The following is a 19,698-nucleotide window of genomic DNA, read 5'->3' as shown; positions in this document are numbered from 1 at the left end:
TATGTTATGTGTAATAATTCTAAATGTATTTATGAATGGTTATGTAAAAAACTTATTCCTCAATAATAAATTCTTTCACAAATATTTAATGAGTTTTATTCAATCATTATTTTGTCTTTAAATCTCGAGACAATTCTTAAGTTACGTAGATTAACACCTGGAAACTTACATCTCACAAATTTTTGTACCGTTACTAAATAATTAAAAAAAAACATATACAAGATCATCAGTATCATTAAATAGACATAAAAAATGTCAAATGTGTCAAATTTTTTTGACAGATAGGATTTTTTAAACATTTTTTTCCATGTGCCTGCAATCTTATCTTACTTGAAATTTTTCTCTGGGGAGCGAGTTCTGGCGCACGCTGTATTTTTATGATTGTTTTTTTTTATTAAATAATAATTATAACCCTACTGAGTATTCTTTCCTTAGTATGGTATCATAATAATACAGTCTACCAAAATATTACACGCTACTCCACTTCCAAAAGGAAAATTGGAGTTCAAGGGAAAGCATTGAGGAGTCAAACGAAGGTGATTGCAAACGTTCTTAAATTTTTCAAGGATGAGGCCGAACATGGAGCAAATTCCCTCAACTAACTTGAAGATACGGTTGATGGCCGCCACTGGAATTTCAGAGAAAAGTTACAGAATGATAACCAAGGAATTAAAAGAGTCTGAACATACTTGTACCTCCTTCTCCAACCCCTCTAAAAGGAAATGTCTTAAGAGTTCACCGGACAGCACATGTGCAAGAGCATTGTAGTGCATCCGAAAAATAATATATAATTTTTGTATAATAGAGAAGAGAACACCGAGTTTACAAGGTAAATTAGAAATACAAATTTGAATATTAATCTCAGTTCTATTTCCTATGCCATATCAATTTAATATTGTTATATTTGTTGTAGCAATTTACCAGAAAGTTTGTGATTTGGGATTGGAATTTAATGGGAGCAAATCTACGCTTTGGGGAAAAGGGCTATTTTATCGACATTTTTGTCGATTCTACAATTAACTCCATTTGGGCGAAAACGGCCCTCGAAAATTCGAAATTTGAATTTGCCGCGTTAGCGTTACTAAGAAACGAATTATCAAGTCATTATTGCCAACAGGGACTTTGTCAGCTAAAAACCCTTGCAATGAAATTGTGTTTTCTAATGTTTTTGGAAAATGTTAATTTTCCAATAAAATACATCAATAATTGAATGAAAATGCTTTTCAAGCCAAAGTAAAATTTACTTGCATTATTGTGACAAGTCATGTGAGATTATAGTTCAAATTGTGAAGTTGAACATTTTTCCACACTTTATTCTATAAATTGGACCAAAATTACAAAATACTGCATCAGAGGTCGAGAAGAATGAGTGCAGTAAGTAAAGTTTATTTTTTTTTACACTTCCTTTGATAAAAATTAAAAATTCTGATTTTTAGGTTGAAACTTTCGATCATCGATTGAATTAATACACTGTGATAATCGTTGATTTGTGAAGCTTATTTATGCAAAAAACAGATCGAAAATTGAGTGAAATGGTTTTCATGAAACCGCAAAATTTGCAAACTAGAAATTAGAATATGTTATGCGAAAAAATTGGGGGTTATGTTGACGTTGTGAAATTGAAAATTATTTTCATCGTATTCCTTTTTAGAATTTTATCAAACACGCATAGAAATCCATCAGCAGGCTAAAAAAACACGTTCACAAACATCATACAGTAAGTAATCGTTATTTTAGCATCGGTGAACTAAAATATGAATTTTAGATCTGAACTTCGATCGACGATAAAATACATTGCATGTGATTAAAAACACCGAGACTTCGAGGAGAAAGATGGCCTGACTTTTTTTTTTAGATCATGTTTGTGTATTTTTTGTAACGATATTAGAATTTTTACACTTGTTTAATTTCCGAAAACTATACAAAACTAAAATCAATATTTAAAATGTATTCCTTGCTGAAAATCATAATAAAGATAGTATCCTGAAGTGACATTCATGTTTTTTGAACATCACTCCTTTCACATAAGTGATAAATTTCATGTATTTCGCAAAATTCGTTGTACATTGTGGGTTGTAAATAAATCTCTATTGGTAATCATGATGACAAAGGATTCATCTTTATTTAATCCCAATTGCCCTGACGATGAACAATTGAACATCGGAATCAACAATCAAAATTTCGCTTTGTCAAATTGTCGAGTCGCTTTTTTTCCATAATGAATTTCGAAGAAAAAAAACTTGTTCTAAAATTGTACTGGGGTGGTCAATCTTTGGCACAAATCTGCGATCAATTTGCAGGTTTTTTTCCTGATCGGCCAATTCCCACAACGGGTTCTCTTCACAATCTTATCTCCCGTTTTGAAGAGACGGGAAGTATAAATTCGATTTGTTCTTGCCAACTGAAAGCAAGACGTCAAGCCGCTGCTCCCCCTGAGGATGAAAATGTTAGCAGACTTGTTGTCCTTGCTGTAATCGATGAAAATCCGTCAAAAAGTGTTCGCCAAATCGAAGGCGAAACTGACATCACAAAATGAACAGCTCAGCGTTTGTTGAGAAAAGCTGGGTACAAAAGTTTTAAAAAAGGAAGACATCAAAAACTTTTACCAGGAGATTTCTTTCTTCGAATGGAGTTTTGCGAAGTAATCAGCAACAGAATGTGGGAAGATCAGCGCTTCACGAGAAACATTTGTTTTTCTGATGAATGTTTTGGAGGCCGAGGTCCCCCAGGGCTCCGTTCTTTCACCCCTCCTTTACTCCATCTCCATCGTACGACACTGGCAATATACRCCGACGACACTGCTATTCTCACCAGATCGAAGCAACCGCACATGGCCACCCGCTACCTGCAGGAGGCCGCGGAGCGTATCGAAAGCTGGTACAGAGACTGATTGATCAACGTCAATCCCGAGAAAAGCAAAGCGCTTTTACTCAATCGACAACAAGCTTCTGTTGTACAGATCAGTTATCCGTCCAACCGTAACCTAAGCCTCTGCAGCTTGGGCGTTCGCGCCCTGTAAGACTCGAATGCAAAAGTTACAAATTTTCCAAAACAAATTTCTCCGCATGGCATTCGACGCACCGTGGTTTGTTCGAAACAACCAATTGCACCGGAAGGCAAAGATGCCATCCATGGAGGAATTTCTACACGACATCGCTCAGCGCACCTTCGCAAAGGCGGAAACACATCCGAACCCGTTGGTCCGGGAAGCCCATCATCCGTTCAGGCAATAAGGGTCAACGACTCCATGTCCCTTAGGTGAGCGCGAGGGGTTTTAGTGGGTATGGACTTTTGGCGAGTCCCGCATAATCAGTCTGGTTTAACCGGACTGGTATGCGTAAATGCATTTCCCCTCTCTAAAAAAATACCCGATCAGTCACTTTCAGTCGTGCATCGAGTGCGAGAAGATGTCTCATCTCCACCCCTGTGACTGTGCCACCGCCGCCGAAATTTGCCAAAACAACAACAAAGCCCAAGAAAAAACCCGGTGAGTCGGATTCTAACATTAACCTAACCCAACCTGTCTCCGGTCCATCCAACCTTGCCTCAAAAATAAACAAAATGCTCTCCCTTTCCCGCTCCCCAATTAATAAACCCGCCACAAAACCCAAATCGATCTCTCGTTCCCCAAGCCCCATGTCAACCGACAACGAATTTAAATACACCGTCCGCAACATTCCACAAAACATTTCCACTCAAAAATCATTTTATTCCTTTCTCATCTCAACTACACTTCGCCGCAAAATTAAAGGATAAGTCTGATATTTTCAGTTTTGATTTAAAGTTCTTTATAAATTTACTTCTCATTAAATAAAATAAGTTGTTTTTACTAATTCTTGTATTTATTTTAAAATTTCTGCTTAATACAAAAATTTTATGAAAATCGTTCCTATGTTCAAACTCAACGTAGTCTACGTGAAAATTATGGTCCACATAAGGATCATTCTGTGCTTGCTATTCGCCGAATCGTTGAAAAATTCGAAACAAATTTAACTGAACACGATACCAAAACACCAATAAAGCATCGAAACGCAAGAAATAAAAAGAATATTAACGCTGTAAGTGCCAGTGGTACAAAAGATGCAAATCTGTCGATTAATCGACTTTCTCAAGAACTTGGCCTTTCAAGAATGACAACTTGGCGTATTTTGAAAAAAGATTTGGGTTTACATCCCTATATGATTGTGTTGACTCAAGAACTGAAACCTATTGACCATTATAAGCGTCGTGTGTTTGCTGATTGGGCTCTAGAGCAACTTGAAATTGATCCAGATTTTTTCAAAAAAATCATCTTTTCAGATGAAGCTCATTTCTGGTTAAACGGCTTTGTTACCAAACAAAACTGTCGTTTTTGGTGTGAAAAAAATCTACAACAGATTCATGAGAAGTCATTGCATCCAGAAAAAGTTACTGTTTGGTGTGGTTTATGACATGGTGGCACCATCGGCCCTTATTTTTTGAAAATACAAATGGAGATCCAGTAAAGTCGTAACCAGGAATATCTGAGATTGACGTATGCAAAGCTTTATTGAGGATTAAGCATCTTTGCGGTCGGCTGTAATAATTTTTCACTGCTGGTGGTACTACCCTAAAGATTTACAAAAGAGCCGTATACAGAAATTTTCGTGGTAGGCTTTTAATTTATTACAAGCAAAAATTTGGCAATTTATATATTAATTTAATATAAAGTGATAATGCAGATTTGTAAAGAAACAATCTCAAAATATAGATAATTATTAAAATTAATTTAATTTTATTTTTTTTTTGAGATAAAAGCCCAAAACAAATTTCTGTTACGGATCATCTCTTCCTACAAACCTTTGAAACGTGCCTGTCCTAAGAAATGCTAATTTGTTTATGGCATCTCTACCGCAAGCCCATCAACCACCGTAGAGAGTAATCGTCTTATTCTACAATGAGTCTCAAATATTGTTGAGATCAATTATAACAGTGTCTGGTGATCGTTATCGATCAATGTTAACAGATTTTTTGTGGATAAAATTGGGTTAAGTTGAATAGCCTATTGGCTAGACTTCGCCTGTACATATTACTTACGAAATAAAGACCTTTATTATTAAACTGATTGGGAGGGCATGTTTTTTCAACAAGATGGTGCACACCACATTCTGCTAGTGCCACTATTCTGGAGTTATTGAGAGAAAAGTTTGGTGTGTCGGTAATCTCCAAAAATGAAACCGTCAATTGGAGTCCAAGAAGTTGTTGTCAATGCTAGACCAATGATATACAGTTGTGGGTTCAATGTTACCCCCACTTACCCTTAGAATAGTTTAGGTTTTAGGTAGTTTTAGGACAAACCGACAATCTCGGAAGAGTTGTCAAAATGTACAGTTCACTAAAGAAATAAATATTTAGAATTAGAGCCAATATTTTAATACCAAATTAAACGCTCAAACAGTTGTGATTTAACACCTCTGGATTTCTTTTTGTGGAGATATTTGAAGGCGTTGGTCTATGCCATCAAACCTCAAACCCGAGAGGATTTAAAAGTGAACATCGAACGCTGCATTTAGTCCGATCAAATTAGTCATAAAAATAGTGTCGAAAATTCCGACAGAGCTAAATTTTGGTGGATACCTTGGGTACACCATTAGAAATAAAGTATTAAAAGTCCCCATCGATCCCATGTGTGCTAAAAAAAATATTTGAGGTCAAAGGTCAAAATGTGAGGTTTTTAAAAAAAATTTCGAAAACAGTAAGTTTTATCAAAAAAGTAGCCCAGACAAAAATTATAGATCACAAAATTATCTACAAAAATGCTCTTTATACTTTTTTTCTACGAATCACCATTCCTGAGATATCGCGATTCTAAAAGTTGAAGGAGCAACGTTCTACATCATATGCACATACAGAGTGCGTCAGAACTCGCGCCCCAAAAACAAGGGTAAGGTAAGGTACCAGGAACATAGAAGAAATTTTAAAAAAATCTATCTATAAAAATTTCAAAGTTATAAGAGTTTAAATTTTGCACTTTGACTCATATTTATTTCTGTTGGAAAAATAATTTTCCACGTTTTTTTTGCTACAGGCTATTAGAAGCGGAAACAAGGAAGCTGTATCCTAAACTGTAACTCGGTTTGATGTTATTTGTGGCTTTTATTGGTAAAAGTTTTGAGCTTTTACTAAATAATTGTAAAAGAACATATACAAAATCATCAGTATTATTAAATAGACATAACAAATGTCAAATGTCAAAAAATAGAGGTCAAAATTTTTTGACAGATAGAATTTTTTAAACATTTTTTCAGTACTCTGGGGACTACCCAATTACTCCCTTTCAAGGAAATGCGCGATTTTTTGAACACCCCTGTAAGTATTACCAAATAAATTCTTTTTAATTCTAATGGAATTGAGATATTTATGTTTAATGAAGTAGAAGAAAAATTTCACGTGTAACCGGTAACATTATACTTCGCCAAGCGCCCACCAGAATAGCGCTGCAATCGTCCAACTCCGTCCGAAGCGTACCGAAGTCACCCTCTACCCCGAATAGTACCGAGCAACCCTTAATAAATTGACAACCACCCACGCTCAAGAAGCAGTTGCTTACTTGCATCAATCGGGCATCCTTGGGGTCCCAACTGGTCTCGTAGGCTATCTTCTGAATCACCAGGGCATCCGTGGGGTCCCAAATTGGTCAGAAGTCCGCGAATATTTACTTTCGGTTACCGGGTTCTATAATCGCGCTGATTTGAATCGAACTTAGTGTAATTTAATATTAAATAAGTTGTAATAGTGAGCCTAAATAAACAGTTTACAAAGCCCCTTATTACAAAGTGGCGCCCAACGTAGAGCTCGAATAAAAAACGCGTGTGTTAATTTGTGCTATAACCAAGTGCAAAATTCCGCTAACCAGAGCCCAAACACTCAACATGGCTATCACAACCGAGGCACTCCAAGAACTAATCCGGAACGTACAAATTCCGCCTCAAACGAAGCATTTCACACATTGCCCTGCCCGTTTCAATGGGACCAGATCAGCTGAAGCAGTTAACGACTTTATTGCCAGTACTGACTTTTACAAAGAAACCGAGGACATCAAAGACGAAAATGMGCTGAGGGGTTTACCACTTCTTYTGGAGGGACCAGCCCACACCTGGTGGACAGGAGTGAAGAATACCGTCAACACGTGGGAAGAAGCCAAAGATCTTATAAGGAACGAATTCGCTCCTAGACCGCCGGCCTACAAAATTTATCAGAAAATATTTTCCGAACCACAGGACGTGGACACACCAACTGGTCTATTTGTGTCCGAGAAAAGAGCCTTACTAGCTCAAATCCACCCGCCCGACTCAGAGGCCCGCCAAATCGACTTCATTTACGGTCTTCTACGACACGAGATACGTGACCGAACAACGAGAAGTTCGATTACCAGCTTCTCACAATTATTACAAATAAGTCGAGAAATAGAAGAATCTATTAGAGAACGAAGTGATGACAACAAGAGCCRACTTTCCACCGCACAAAAGGGGAAAGAAAATCGGAAGACAGCAGGCAGATGCGAATTCTGTCGCGCTTTTGGACACAGCATCGCCGTATGTCGTAAAAAAGAAAAACAAGAGAAACTAAAACCTGGTAACAGCGCACAAACAGCAAATACAGTACAATGCTATGGATGCGGCAAACCAGGGGTAATTCGCCGAAATTGTGAAAACTGCAACCAAAAACCAGCGCCAGACACCGGATTTTGMYTGTWTAATGCTAATGAAGGTACCCGACCAGCCTTAAATATTAGCATAAATGGCGCAGCAGGTACCGCATATTTGGATACTGGAGCACGTACAAGCCTTGCAAGTCCCGAATTGTTCAATATCCTCAAACAACAGGGTACGATCTTTCAAAACACTGAAATACTTTTTACACAAGCCGATGGAAATGCCCGGAGAACAACTGTACTCGCTGCCGACGTCCCAATTACATTAAAAAATAAGACGATAACTACAAACGTCTTCTACATTCCGACAGCTCCGAAAGTAAAAACCCTGCTAGGTATAGATTTTGCGAAAAAGGCTGGAATAACAGTTGATTTCAAAAACGAGCGTTGGTTCTACACTGGACGCCGCCACGAATCATATGGATTCGTATCAAAAGATACAATAACTGAGAAGCAACCCGCAATCCGAGAACCATCTCTCGACGTAATATTTGAACAACAGAAAAGTTCCACTCTGTTATCGCCCATGAATAGCCCTCCACGGAAAAAGACGCCCCAGATCTCAAGACTTCAGGCTCCGCCTAGCCCTAAAGGAAATAACAGACTCATCCCAGCCTCACCAACCCACCACACAGCTCGCCTATTCAACCACTACGTGCCAGACAATATAGAACTTTACTCGCGAAGCTGTTATCAAATGTATGATGCATTTCAAGCAGTGGAATTCGAATGGGAAACACAACTAACTGACGAAGATGCCAATTTATTCCCTACATATGATATGGCCGCATTTGACGCAATACATTTGAGGTTCCCGGATGAAGGCCATCACCTCCAGCCAAGCCAAATATCAGGAATTAATGATCTGTTAAGCCAACATGCGGCACTTTTCGAAGCACAAGGTCCACCTACCCCTTACGCGAAACATCATATTGACACCGGAAACAATCCCCCTATTGCCAGCGCTCCATACCGAGCTACTCCAACCAAGATAAAAATTCTTAAGGAGGAAATCAGTGCTCTTTTAGACGCCGAAATTATAGAAGAATGCGAGAGCGCATGGGCAGCCCCGGTAGTGTTAGTGCCAAAACCGGACGGAAATACTAGACTATGTGTGGACTACAGGAAATTAAACGCCGTTACCAAGCCTGATATGTATCCTCTACCGAGATTAGAAGACCTCCTTCACTCCACAGGAAAGTCGATATACATATCCACTATGGACCTAAAAACTGGTTACTATCAAGTGGAAGTGAACCCAAACGACAAAGACAAAACAGCCTTTATAACGCCATTTGGAATTTATCGATTCCGTCGACTACCATTCGGTCTGCGAAATGCTCCCGCGACCTTTCAAAGGCTCATCGACAGATTTAAGATGGGATTAGAAGGAATACAGATTCTGGCCTACTTGGATGATATAATTTTGCTTTCTCCGTCATATGAGAAGCACCTGCAGGATTTACAAGCATGTTTTCAAAGAATGGCACAATTTCAACTTCGGATGAACCGCGAAAAATGCCACTTCGCGTGCACCGAAGTCAAATATCTGGGCCACCTTATTACGCGTAAAGGTATTCAAACAGACCCTGGAAAAGTTTCGGCTATCTTAAACATGCCCAAACCAGACACATTGAAACATTTGTTAACTTTCCTCCAAACATGTAATTGGTATAGAAGATTTATTCCGAAATTTTCCGAAATTGCTCGTCCACTCACGTTACTCACTCGGAAAAATACTCCATGGGAATGGGGCCCAGCACAGACAGAAGCATTCACAACGCTGAAAAACCTCTTAACCTCAGCCCCAATTCTAAAACAAGCCGAGCCCGAAAAACCTTACCGTCTACGCACAGACGCCAGCTCATACGCCATTGGAGCGGCTCTCCTTCAGGGAGAGGGACCCAAGGAACGTCCCATCGAGATCGCCAGCCGATTACTCACGTCACCTGAACAAAATTACTCTACAACAGAACGTGAAGCGCTCGCTTTAGTATGGGCAGTTCAGAAATTTCGAGGGTATATTGAAGAAGCCGAGACAATTGTTATCACCGACCACCAACCATTGAAGTGGTTGATGTCCATAAAAACACCCACTGGCAGAGTTGCCCGTTGGGCTCTTCAGCTCCAAGCTTATAACCTCACCATCGAATACACACCCGGAAAAGCAAACGTAGTAGCAGATACCCTTTCACGTCCTCCGGTGAGTGGAGACCGGACGAATTGTCCCATGTGTTTAGTAACGGTGGACGTACCGCGAAAAAGTGCTTCCGACTTACGAAAGGAGCAACTAACTGATCCCGAAGTTAAGAAAATCATCGACACGTTCGCAAACGGAAAACCCGAGGAAACTACTCAATGGACAGGCCGTGGATATTTATTATCCCAAGGAGTGTTATATAGATATTCGCCCGAAGATGATGTAGAAGAAGCTCAATTAGTAGTACCGGAACAACTACGGCCCCTAATCATGAAGGAATATCACGACGCCGCCTCTGCCGGTCACTATGGAGCCGAACACACCGCCTACAAAATTAGGAAAAAGTTCTTCTGGCCTGGAATGTACACATATATCAAGAATTATGTCAAAGCTTGTCCAGCCTGCCAAAAATACAAAGCCTCCAACTTCCCTCCAGACCCCAGTATTACAACAGCGCTTTGAAGTAATATCTGTCGACCTTTTCGGACCACTTCCCCGAGGACCACAGCAAGAAACATGGGTCTTTATTATAGAGGACTGTGCCTCACGATGGATTGAACTTTTCCCACTTGTCACTGCCACTGCCGATGCATGTGCTACAACTCTTCTAAATGAAATATGCCTTCGGTATGGTATACCTAGAAGAATAATTAGTGACAACGGAATCCAGTTTATAAGCTCCCTGTTGCAACAATTGTGCTACTGTCTAGACATCGACCAGGCGTTCACCCCGGTATATCACCCTTCGGCAAACATGGTTGAACGAAAAAACCGTGATATGAAGACACAACTTTCAATACTGCTCGACCATGAACATACAAACTGGCCAAATAAACTACCGGCTATTCGGTTTGCAATGAATTCAACCCGATGTCAAACAACCGGATATACCGCAGCATACCTTATGTTCACTCGAGAACTGAGAACCCCCGAAGACATCAAACACGATCTCCGTGAGATCGCTCAAAATGATAATTTTGTTTCAGAGATCACTCCTCGGTTGGTTTCCCTAGCAAATACGTTGAGGGAAGTCAAAGACACCCAGGAAACACAGCAAGATACCCGGAAAAAATATGCAGACCAAAAACGTCGCCCCGCTCCCATATTCAAACCCGGAGACGAAGTTCTAGTGAATACCCACTCACTTAGCAAAGCCTCCCTTGGTCATACCTCTAAATTTGCTCCAAAACGTGATGGTCCCTATGTGATCCTCAATGCCAAGGAACCCTGTAGTTACGAAATAGCTGCCAAATCAAATCCCACGGTTCCTCTGGGAACATATCATACATCGGCCCTAAAACATTTTATCACTACCAACGATCAGGAGGTCACGCCTATACAACCCATTAGACGTCGAGGAAGACCCCGAAAGAAAAATTAGATCCAGAACCTAAGTCCGAGACGTCCTACAGGTTCTGAGGGGGAGAGTTGTAACCGGTAACATTATACTTCGCCAAGCGCCCACCAGAATAGCGCTGCAATCGTCCAACTCCGTCCGAAGCGTACCGAAGTCACCCTCTACCCCAAATAGTACCGAGCAACCCTTAATAAAATGACAACCAGCCACGCTCAAGAGGCAGTTGCTTACTTGCATCAATCGGGCATCCTTGGGGTCCCAACTGGTCTCGTAGGCTATCTTCTGAATCACCAGGGCATCCGTGGGGTCCCAAATTGGTCAGAAGTCCGCGAATATTTACTTTCGGTTACCGCGTTCTATAATCGCGCTGATTTGAATCGAACTTAGTGTAATTTAATATTAAATAAGTTGTAATAGTGAGCCTAAATAAACAGTTTACAAAGCCCCTTATTACACAAGTAAGATTCCAGGAACATGGAAAAAATGTTTAAAAAATTCTATCTGTCAAAAATTTTGACATATATTTTTTGACATTTGACATTTTTTATATCTATTTAATGATACTGATGATTTTGTATATGTTCTTTTACAACTATTTAGTAAAGGCTCAAAACTTTTGCCAATAAAAGCCACAAAGAACATTAAACCGAGTTACAGTTTAACCAGCTTCCTTGTTTCCGCTTCTAATAGCCTGTAGCAAAAAACGTGGACAATTATTTATCCTACAGAAATAAATAGAGTTAATGTGCAAAATTTAAACTCTCATAACTTCGAAATTTTTATAGATAGATTTTTTTTTTAATTTTTTCCATGTTCCTGGTACCTAACCCTACTTAGCATTTTTCTTTGGAGCGCGAATTCTGGCGCACTCTGTATGTGCATATCATATAGAACTTATTTTTAATTTTAACTCAGAAGTGACATGTTTTCCGCAAAAGTTAAAAATACAGAAGTTGTTTCTATTGACGAGTTCTATTAGTGGCTCGTAATCTGCAAACACCCTGTTATAATAGATATTTGTTGTTACATAAAACATTTGTTTTAGATTGAACAAGAGTTTGCATTACTTTATCCTAATGCGCCAACATTGGCTGAATGTTTCCCTGTTATAAAAGAAAGAATTTTTAATGTTTACAAGCAAACATTATCAAAACCCAACAATATCATTCTACCGGAAAATAAAGAATCTGATGACAATGGTATGGAAAGAGTTATCTGGACACCTAAAATAAGTAAACTTCGTTCGAAATTGGCATAGAAAAAGAAGTATGGATTTTTTTATAATACAATATATTTATAATATAATCAATAATTTTATTCTACACATTTCCTTAATAATGGCAATTTTGTGTGCTTTATGTCATAACGAAATTGGACAGTATTGCTTTAATGAAACATTTAAGAACATTTCACGGTCTTGTTGATTGTCCGTCGTTACATCTTCACTGCCCTGTTGAAAAATGTATATTACAATTTAAAAACTATTAGTGGTTTTCGGAAACATTTGGGTAAACATATTTCTCATTACATGGAAACACATAAAGATCCAAATACGTTATTTTACAAGGAACCGCATAAGTTTCATCAAAGTTACAGCAATAATGTTAATTTAGTTACTTACACCAAAATATGAGTTTTGTTAAACTGTTAAAAATGTTCCTTTAAATAATTTTTCATAATACAGTTTTCTAGTTACATTTGCCTATGATTTTAAAACCAGCCTGTACCAAAATAAATATATTAAATTTTAACATAACTTTAAGTAACAAAATATAAGAAACCCACTCAAAATTTAGTCAATTTTCACTCAAATTTGATTAAGTTATATAACAAAGTTGGAGTAGTACTCACTCAATGTATGTATCTGACTCACACAGTTTTCACTCAGAAATACAATCATATACTCAAAAAATATGTGTAAAATATTAACACAAAATACAGTGGACTTGCCTGAACACCGAAATTGAGTTAGAAATGTAACACAAAATTTCTTACAGTGGACAATAAAAATCCAAACCAACTGGCTACGCTAGCCCGGAAGGGGTCTAAACGGTCTAAATTTTGATAACAATACCAATCAAAGACCGGAAAACGATGCCGTACGGGGATTGTACCTACACAGAATTATGAAGAACAAAGCCGGTGGTACAGCTGCACCCAGTCCCGGATCACATAAAGTCGTCAAAACCCGGAAGCGCTGCTGGGTTGGACCAAATCAGACGGTCTATTTTAAAAAGCCTAATTTATTACTGCCGATGACAAGACAAACTTGCAAAGTTACGACCATTTTTTGATATAATAAATAGAAAATTTTTGCAGTTCGGTATATTTTCACACTGTTTAGCCATACTTCGGCAGACACTCAGCTAAAATGTTTATAAAAGACAAACCGGTGCGGTTTGGCTATAAGCTTTGGTGCCTCTGTTCGTCCAACGGATATCTGTATCAGTTTACCCCATATGGTAGAGCACAAATTGAGAAGTCGGAGTTAGGACTTGGAGCCGATGCCGTTCTAAAGCTAATCAGCGTTTTGGAAAATCGAACCAATCACAGGCCAATTCATCCCGAATACCCACCCTGAGCTCAACCCGTTACCATGTCTCGCTGAAACCAAACCGTTGTTTCAGTTCACACAAAATGAAAACCGAACTTTTCAGTTCGTCTCCCTAACAAATCAACACACAATTTATCACCGACAACATCGAAACTGCACAATCGGACCTAAAAGCTTCGCGGTGACATTAGGTTGTTAGAATGAAAAAGATTCTTTTGTTTTAAAGAATATTTTTGTACAAAAAAGAGAAGTCAACGCAATCTTGATCCTTCGTGTAAAGTAGTTGGAAGCATCAGGAAGAGAACGAGAAACAGATTCAGAAGAGCAGAGTTTGCATAACCAGTTCAAGACATTTTCGTTTAGCCTTTAAAGATCGAATTTAGTTATACCAGCACAGCTAGAATGGAAGATTTTTTTGCACAATAAACAGTTGATGTATCCACCGTTATTCTTTAAATTGCGCAAACATGTAGAACAATTTGCATCACTCATGACAACACTGGTCAACAAATTTGAACAAATTTTCGGTAACATTGATTAAACTACCTTCCACGTTTATGATTTTTCACTCTGATTTCGAAAATTTTCACAAAAATGTCTCATCACGTATCATTCGTATGTTACCAATTTCGTTCTGAAACCCATGTTAAAGCAAAAGAGTACTGCAAATAATTCAACTATTTAATTTATTTTATTATGAGCATACAATATTTTAATAAACTAACTTTAGAAACATCAAAAAAGTCATATATTACATATATTACAAGAGTGAAATCTCAACATTTTCTTCTGTTAGGGACGTTACTGTCGCATTTTAAAAGCCAACAGTATAATTGCTCATCATGGAACGGTCCCAACGGTCTTGATAGTGTTCTTCCATCTTTCTGATGTCTTGGTGGAAACTCTCTTCTTCTTCGTCACTGACAGCCCCCAGATTTATTGGAACAAAATCCAAGTGGGAGTGCAGAAAATGCATTAATTATATTATTGGTAAAAAATGCAACAAATCAACGGTACGTGTTATCAAAAAACTAAATGCATTTTGTTATTTAGGAAGTAAAAAACTACTATTGACCAAATTGTCATCAATGTTACCTAACTCTTGTTGACCTGTGTAATAGCCAAGAGCAAATTAGAAAAGAAGGATACCCGTGCTAATAACTTACACGGCTCACTGCAGTGAGACCATATCAGTTCTCGTGCCAAGATGCAAATTATGGAAGCATCAAAAATAGTGTTAGTCCTCAATTTGCAAGAGGTTACTCTCTTTAAAGCCTTTGTAAATTATTGTAAATAATTTTATAAAGTACGCCAGTTTTCTCATTTATATTACCCGCTATCACGGCCTCGTAGATTGATAATAGACTACGGCCTGTCGCATGTGTCAAATGTCTGTTTTTAGAAAAATTCCGTATGTCAGCGCACTCTTACGGCGATTTTAAGAAACATACACAGGTACAGTGATAGACAGTGAATTTCGTCCACCCAATTCCTATGACAGATTAAAAGTGTAAATGAGTCTTTAGGTTTTTCTAACCTTGTTTCAGAATTTTGATTAACGTTTGTCATGTTGACAGAATGTTCGATGCTCCTTGTTACTTTTTACCTTTGTCTTACATTGTTTGAGGTATTGTCGTACCAAATCATTTTCAGGTTAAAAATGCGATCCAAAATGAATAAGTTAATAATACTAATAATCTCCTAATAGTGATAAGCTCTTGAGTTATGAGATCACATAAGACAAAATGTAACGAGATACCCACAACGTGGGTGCTCGTCACAAGAACACATTAAAATATAAAAAATGGAAAATAATTTACTGTATGTAGTTTGAACATTTAAATATATGTATGTAGGTATGTAATTGAAAAGAAAAATATAATTAATACTTTGTCAGTGCCCCATTAGCATTTATAACTTCAGCCAATCTTTTTGGCATAGATACACATAAATTTCTGAAGTACTCTTCCGGTAGGAGTGCCATGCTTCATTTATTGCATCCAAAAGTTGCCCCCTGTTTTCAAATATTAATCTTTTTTTTTATTTTTGTTATTAATAAACCCCACATGTTCTCAATAGGATTCAAGTCCGGGCTGCGGCTAGGCCAATTTAAGACATTTATGTTGTTCTCAACAAACCATTCTCTAACTCTACGAGCGGTGTGAACGGAGCAATTATCTTGCTAAAATATGAAATTTTCATGGGGATATGCTCTTCTCACAGACGGCAGCATTACGTTCTCAAGAATTCTGGTATATACAACACCATTGAGTCCTTCCTCTACGTGTAACCTGACCCCCCGACTAACAGCAGAAATCCAGGCCCACATATTCACCGAAAATCTTTGGTGATATGATTGAACATATTTATCATTATATCGCATGTTTCGAGGCCTGTAAACCTTTAGTTTTCCATTGTGGCATGATTGAAAAACTTTCTCATCAGAAAAAATGACCGTGCTCCAAAAATTTTCGTCCTGGATGAGATACTGTAACGCAAATCCGATTCGAGCTTCCTTGTGCCTAGCAGTAAGATTTATGCTTTTTGCAGCAGTATAATTTCAAAGTCCCCGTTCCTTAATACGTCGTCGAGCAGTTCTTGCTGATCCGGAAAAATTAGCAATCGCTGTAGCTTCAACTGCAGTTGCAAATGGCCTGTCTTCCAAAGCTCGCACTAGGTCTTCATCTTCATCAACTGTGGTGACGCGAGACGCGCCTGAACCTGGACGTCGTTCATGCTCGCCACTTTCTCTCCACTTTTTGACTATATAAGAAATGGTAGTCCTTGGTATGCCCAAAAGTGTAGAGACACGTCTTTGGGACATACCTTCTTGTACCAGAGAGATAATTTTTATTTTGTTAAAGGCACTTCCTGCTGGCATGTTTTTGAATTTGATTAAATTTGACAATACAATTTGATCAAATTTGACAATTTGAATGTCAGTTATCATGACAATAAAGTGCAGATTACAGTGAATTTTTGTGAATTCACGGAAATTGGGTGGACGAAATTCACTGTCCATCACTGTAAGTGCAAAAATTTTGAAACAATTTCAAATTTTCAAATCGCAAGTTGCTTTTGCAAATTTGACTGTTTATACTTTTCTAAGTCATTTCTGAGTGAAATATAGCGTCTCTTTTTAAAAATCGTTTTCTATTGCCTTGTGTTTTAAATTGTTGCTGGTTGTTCGTTGTTTAGTTAAAATTAATTTCAGTTTGCGTTTTTTAATTAGTATATTAAGTGTTTTTGTATTTATAAGTTAGCATAAGACGAAAACTATGCCTTCAATCAGAAAGTGTTGCATCAAAAACTGTCCATCTAAAGACAAAACTTTAGAAAACGACAATATTTCTTATCACTACTTGCCAGGAAGTTTCGATTTACTTTTAAAATTTAGAGAAATTTTAGTTGCACACACAGGTAAGACTAAAAATTAGAAGGCCTGTATCTTCAGTTTTATCTACAGATGTTAAAAAATTAACAGAAGATTCCTTGGTGTGCAACAAACACTTTACTGCTAATTCATTTATTATTACAAGCAAACGACGTTTTTTGGTTCCTGGTACAGTGTAGTAATTCAGATAATATTGAATCTTTATTTGCCAATGTGCGGTTGCAAGGAGGATGTAATGATCTCACAGACTGCAGAGCAGCAGAACATGATATCAGGTAAATTTTAAAAAGTGGTCTAATAAAGAGAGTCAAATCAAATAATATAATGAATCCGATTTCATACACAAGTACAGCCTTTCTAACAAGAGAAGAAAGTTATGTAGAAAACGACGAAGTTCAAATCATTTTAACCGACAATGTGATTGGAAAACTTGAAAAAATAATGGCTTTTACAGGAGAGAAAAATTTAAGTTCCACGGGAATTCAATCGGCAGCAACTGCATTTTTATGTGGATATTTAGTAATGAAGATTGAAGAAGCAGTACAATGTGAAAACTGTTTGTCCCAACTACGTGACTGTTCTGGAAAAAAAAAGTTGTCCTCTTTTGGACAGAGGAGGTTTAAGTTATTCCAGTGGAAGATTTGTTGCTTTGGTGGAATATGTAGTAGAAGTAGCCTTAGAAGTACTACTAAGTCTACCAAAAAAAAAAAAACACTGACTTTGTATTAAAAAAATAATAGATTCATATTTAATTCACAACCCCTTATTTTCATGTTATGAGCATTATCGTTTGGTCTGCACTACAATTATAGAAAAATTGATGCCGCCTTTTTTAGTAAATTATTGTAACCTAATAAATCAAGAATCGCTATCGTATTAGTTTGCCACTTACCCGCATGGAGCGCTACGACTTTGTTTCCATTACAGTGACTCTATGGGAACAGTGATGACAACAGGTGGTGCTTCTCCTGATTGGTTGCTCATATCACGTGGTTCGGTCGGTCATGATGAGGTCATGATTTGTAAATGTTTACATTGTATCCATAGCATTCGTAGTGATATTTTAGTAGTAGTAGTAGTTGATCCGTACTGTCATTTATTTGGTTTTGCTATTAGTAGTAGTAGTAGTTGATCCGTACTGTCATTTATTTGGTTTTGCTATTAGTAGTAGTAGTAGTTGATTTCTTGTGTCTTTTCTTAAACTGTTTACGATTTGTGATAATTCTTACTTTTTGTGTTGGACATAGTTTGGAGGTGTTACTATAGATAAGTCTATATTTTATTTTTAACGCCCAATTTCTTATAAATAGTATGTAATTTAATCGGAAATAATAATGATAGGTGATGCCGATGCTGCTCAACTCTTACCGGCGCATGTTCAACTCCTACCCGAGAATGTAGAAGTCAATGTTTTTGTACCACAGCCATCTACGTCTCGTGTTGATGATGCTTCTACAAAGATAATTGCACCACATCCACGACAGTGTTCATCAACTTCAAGTGAGGAGAGTGAAAACAACTTCTCTACACCACTGTCACCACCTCAATCAAGAGCAGATTTAATTTCCAAGTGAAGTAAATATGAGATGTTTTTTGCTGAACAAAAAAAGGCTAGACACTATAAAAACCTGTTGCGAAATACGAAAAGACAACTCAAAAACAATGAGAAAAAGCCAGCTATCCAAAAAGATGAGTATGTTTTGTTGAGACAAGTATTCAATAAGAACCAAATTATAGGACTTGAGAAAAAAAAACTCTCACAAGACCACGAAACTGATGCAATGGTCAAATCCTACAGTCACAAAAGCCTTAAAATTAAAATTTAATTCTGACAATAATGGCTATAATGGATTACTGAAGCGAGGCCAACCTTTACCTTCAATCCGAACACTTCAAAGAAGTTTGCAGAAGCCAAAATTTGATTGTGGCATCTTGAATGAGGTGTTTGACATCATGAAGATAAAGGTTCAATGCTTTGAACCGCATAAAAGAAACTGTTCTAGTGCTAGATGAGATGGCTATTAATTACTCCAGGAAGTAATTACGATGTGTCATTGTGTAAATATTTTGAGGAAGTGACATTACCAGAACATGCAGGTCTAGCAACTCATGTTTTAGTCTTCCTGCTAGGTGGTGTAAAAACACGTTGGAAGCCTACTACTTCACAGCAAATGCTGTAAATGGATCAGTGTTTACAAACATAATAGAGGGTATATTCAAGAAGACAGAAGAAATCGGTTTAAACATTTTAAGTGTTACATCTGATATGGGCCCATGCCCCTCCCTGTGGAGGACCTGGGGCATAGCAGCTGGAAGACATTCACAAATAAAGTACAAGATACCCCACTCAGTGCACACAGATGATGTTGTGCATATTTTTGCTGATTTCCCCCATCTGTTTAAAAACATTAAGGCGATGTCAATTAACAATAAAATCATTGTTATATCGGACGATATTGTGACGAAACATGGGCTGCCGACTAATCAAGTTTTGGCAGTGCATATTTCCGAACTGGTGGCT

General features: G+C 37.7%; 2 protein-coding genes across 9 annotated transcripts in view; one reads left to right on the top strand and one right to left on the bottom strand.

Moving 5' to 3' along the window:
- The window catches only part of LOC123011545, a 62,408-nt gene that overhangs the window by 23,123 nt on the left and 19,587 nt on the right, over positions 1-19,698 (bottom strand). The gene's annotated exons all lie outside the window — the stretch shown is intronic.
- On the top strand, positions 10,627-11,253 carry LOC123011921. The gene is made up of 2 exons (XM_044409628.1): positions 10,627-10,825; positions 10,859-11,253. The coding sequence occupies exons 1-2, from the start codon at positions 10,627-10,629 to the stop codon at positions 11,251-11,253; spliced, it is 594 nt and encodes a 197-aa protein (XP_044265563.1).

The sequence above is a fragment of the Tribolium madens genome, unplaced genomic scaffold (genome assembly GCF_015345945.1).
Source record: "Tribolium madens isolate multiple individuals breed KSU strain unplaced genomic scaffold, Tmad_KSU_1.1 Scaffold_91;HRSCAF=231;Tcas5.2_LG7, whole genome shotgun sequence".
NCBI lineage: Eukaryota > Metazoa > Arthropoda > Insecta > Coleoptera > Tenebrionidae > Tribolium > Tribolium madens.
Note: the sequence above shows the minus strand (reverse complement) of the source record. Positions and strands in the feature narration are given on the sequence as shown.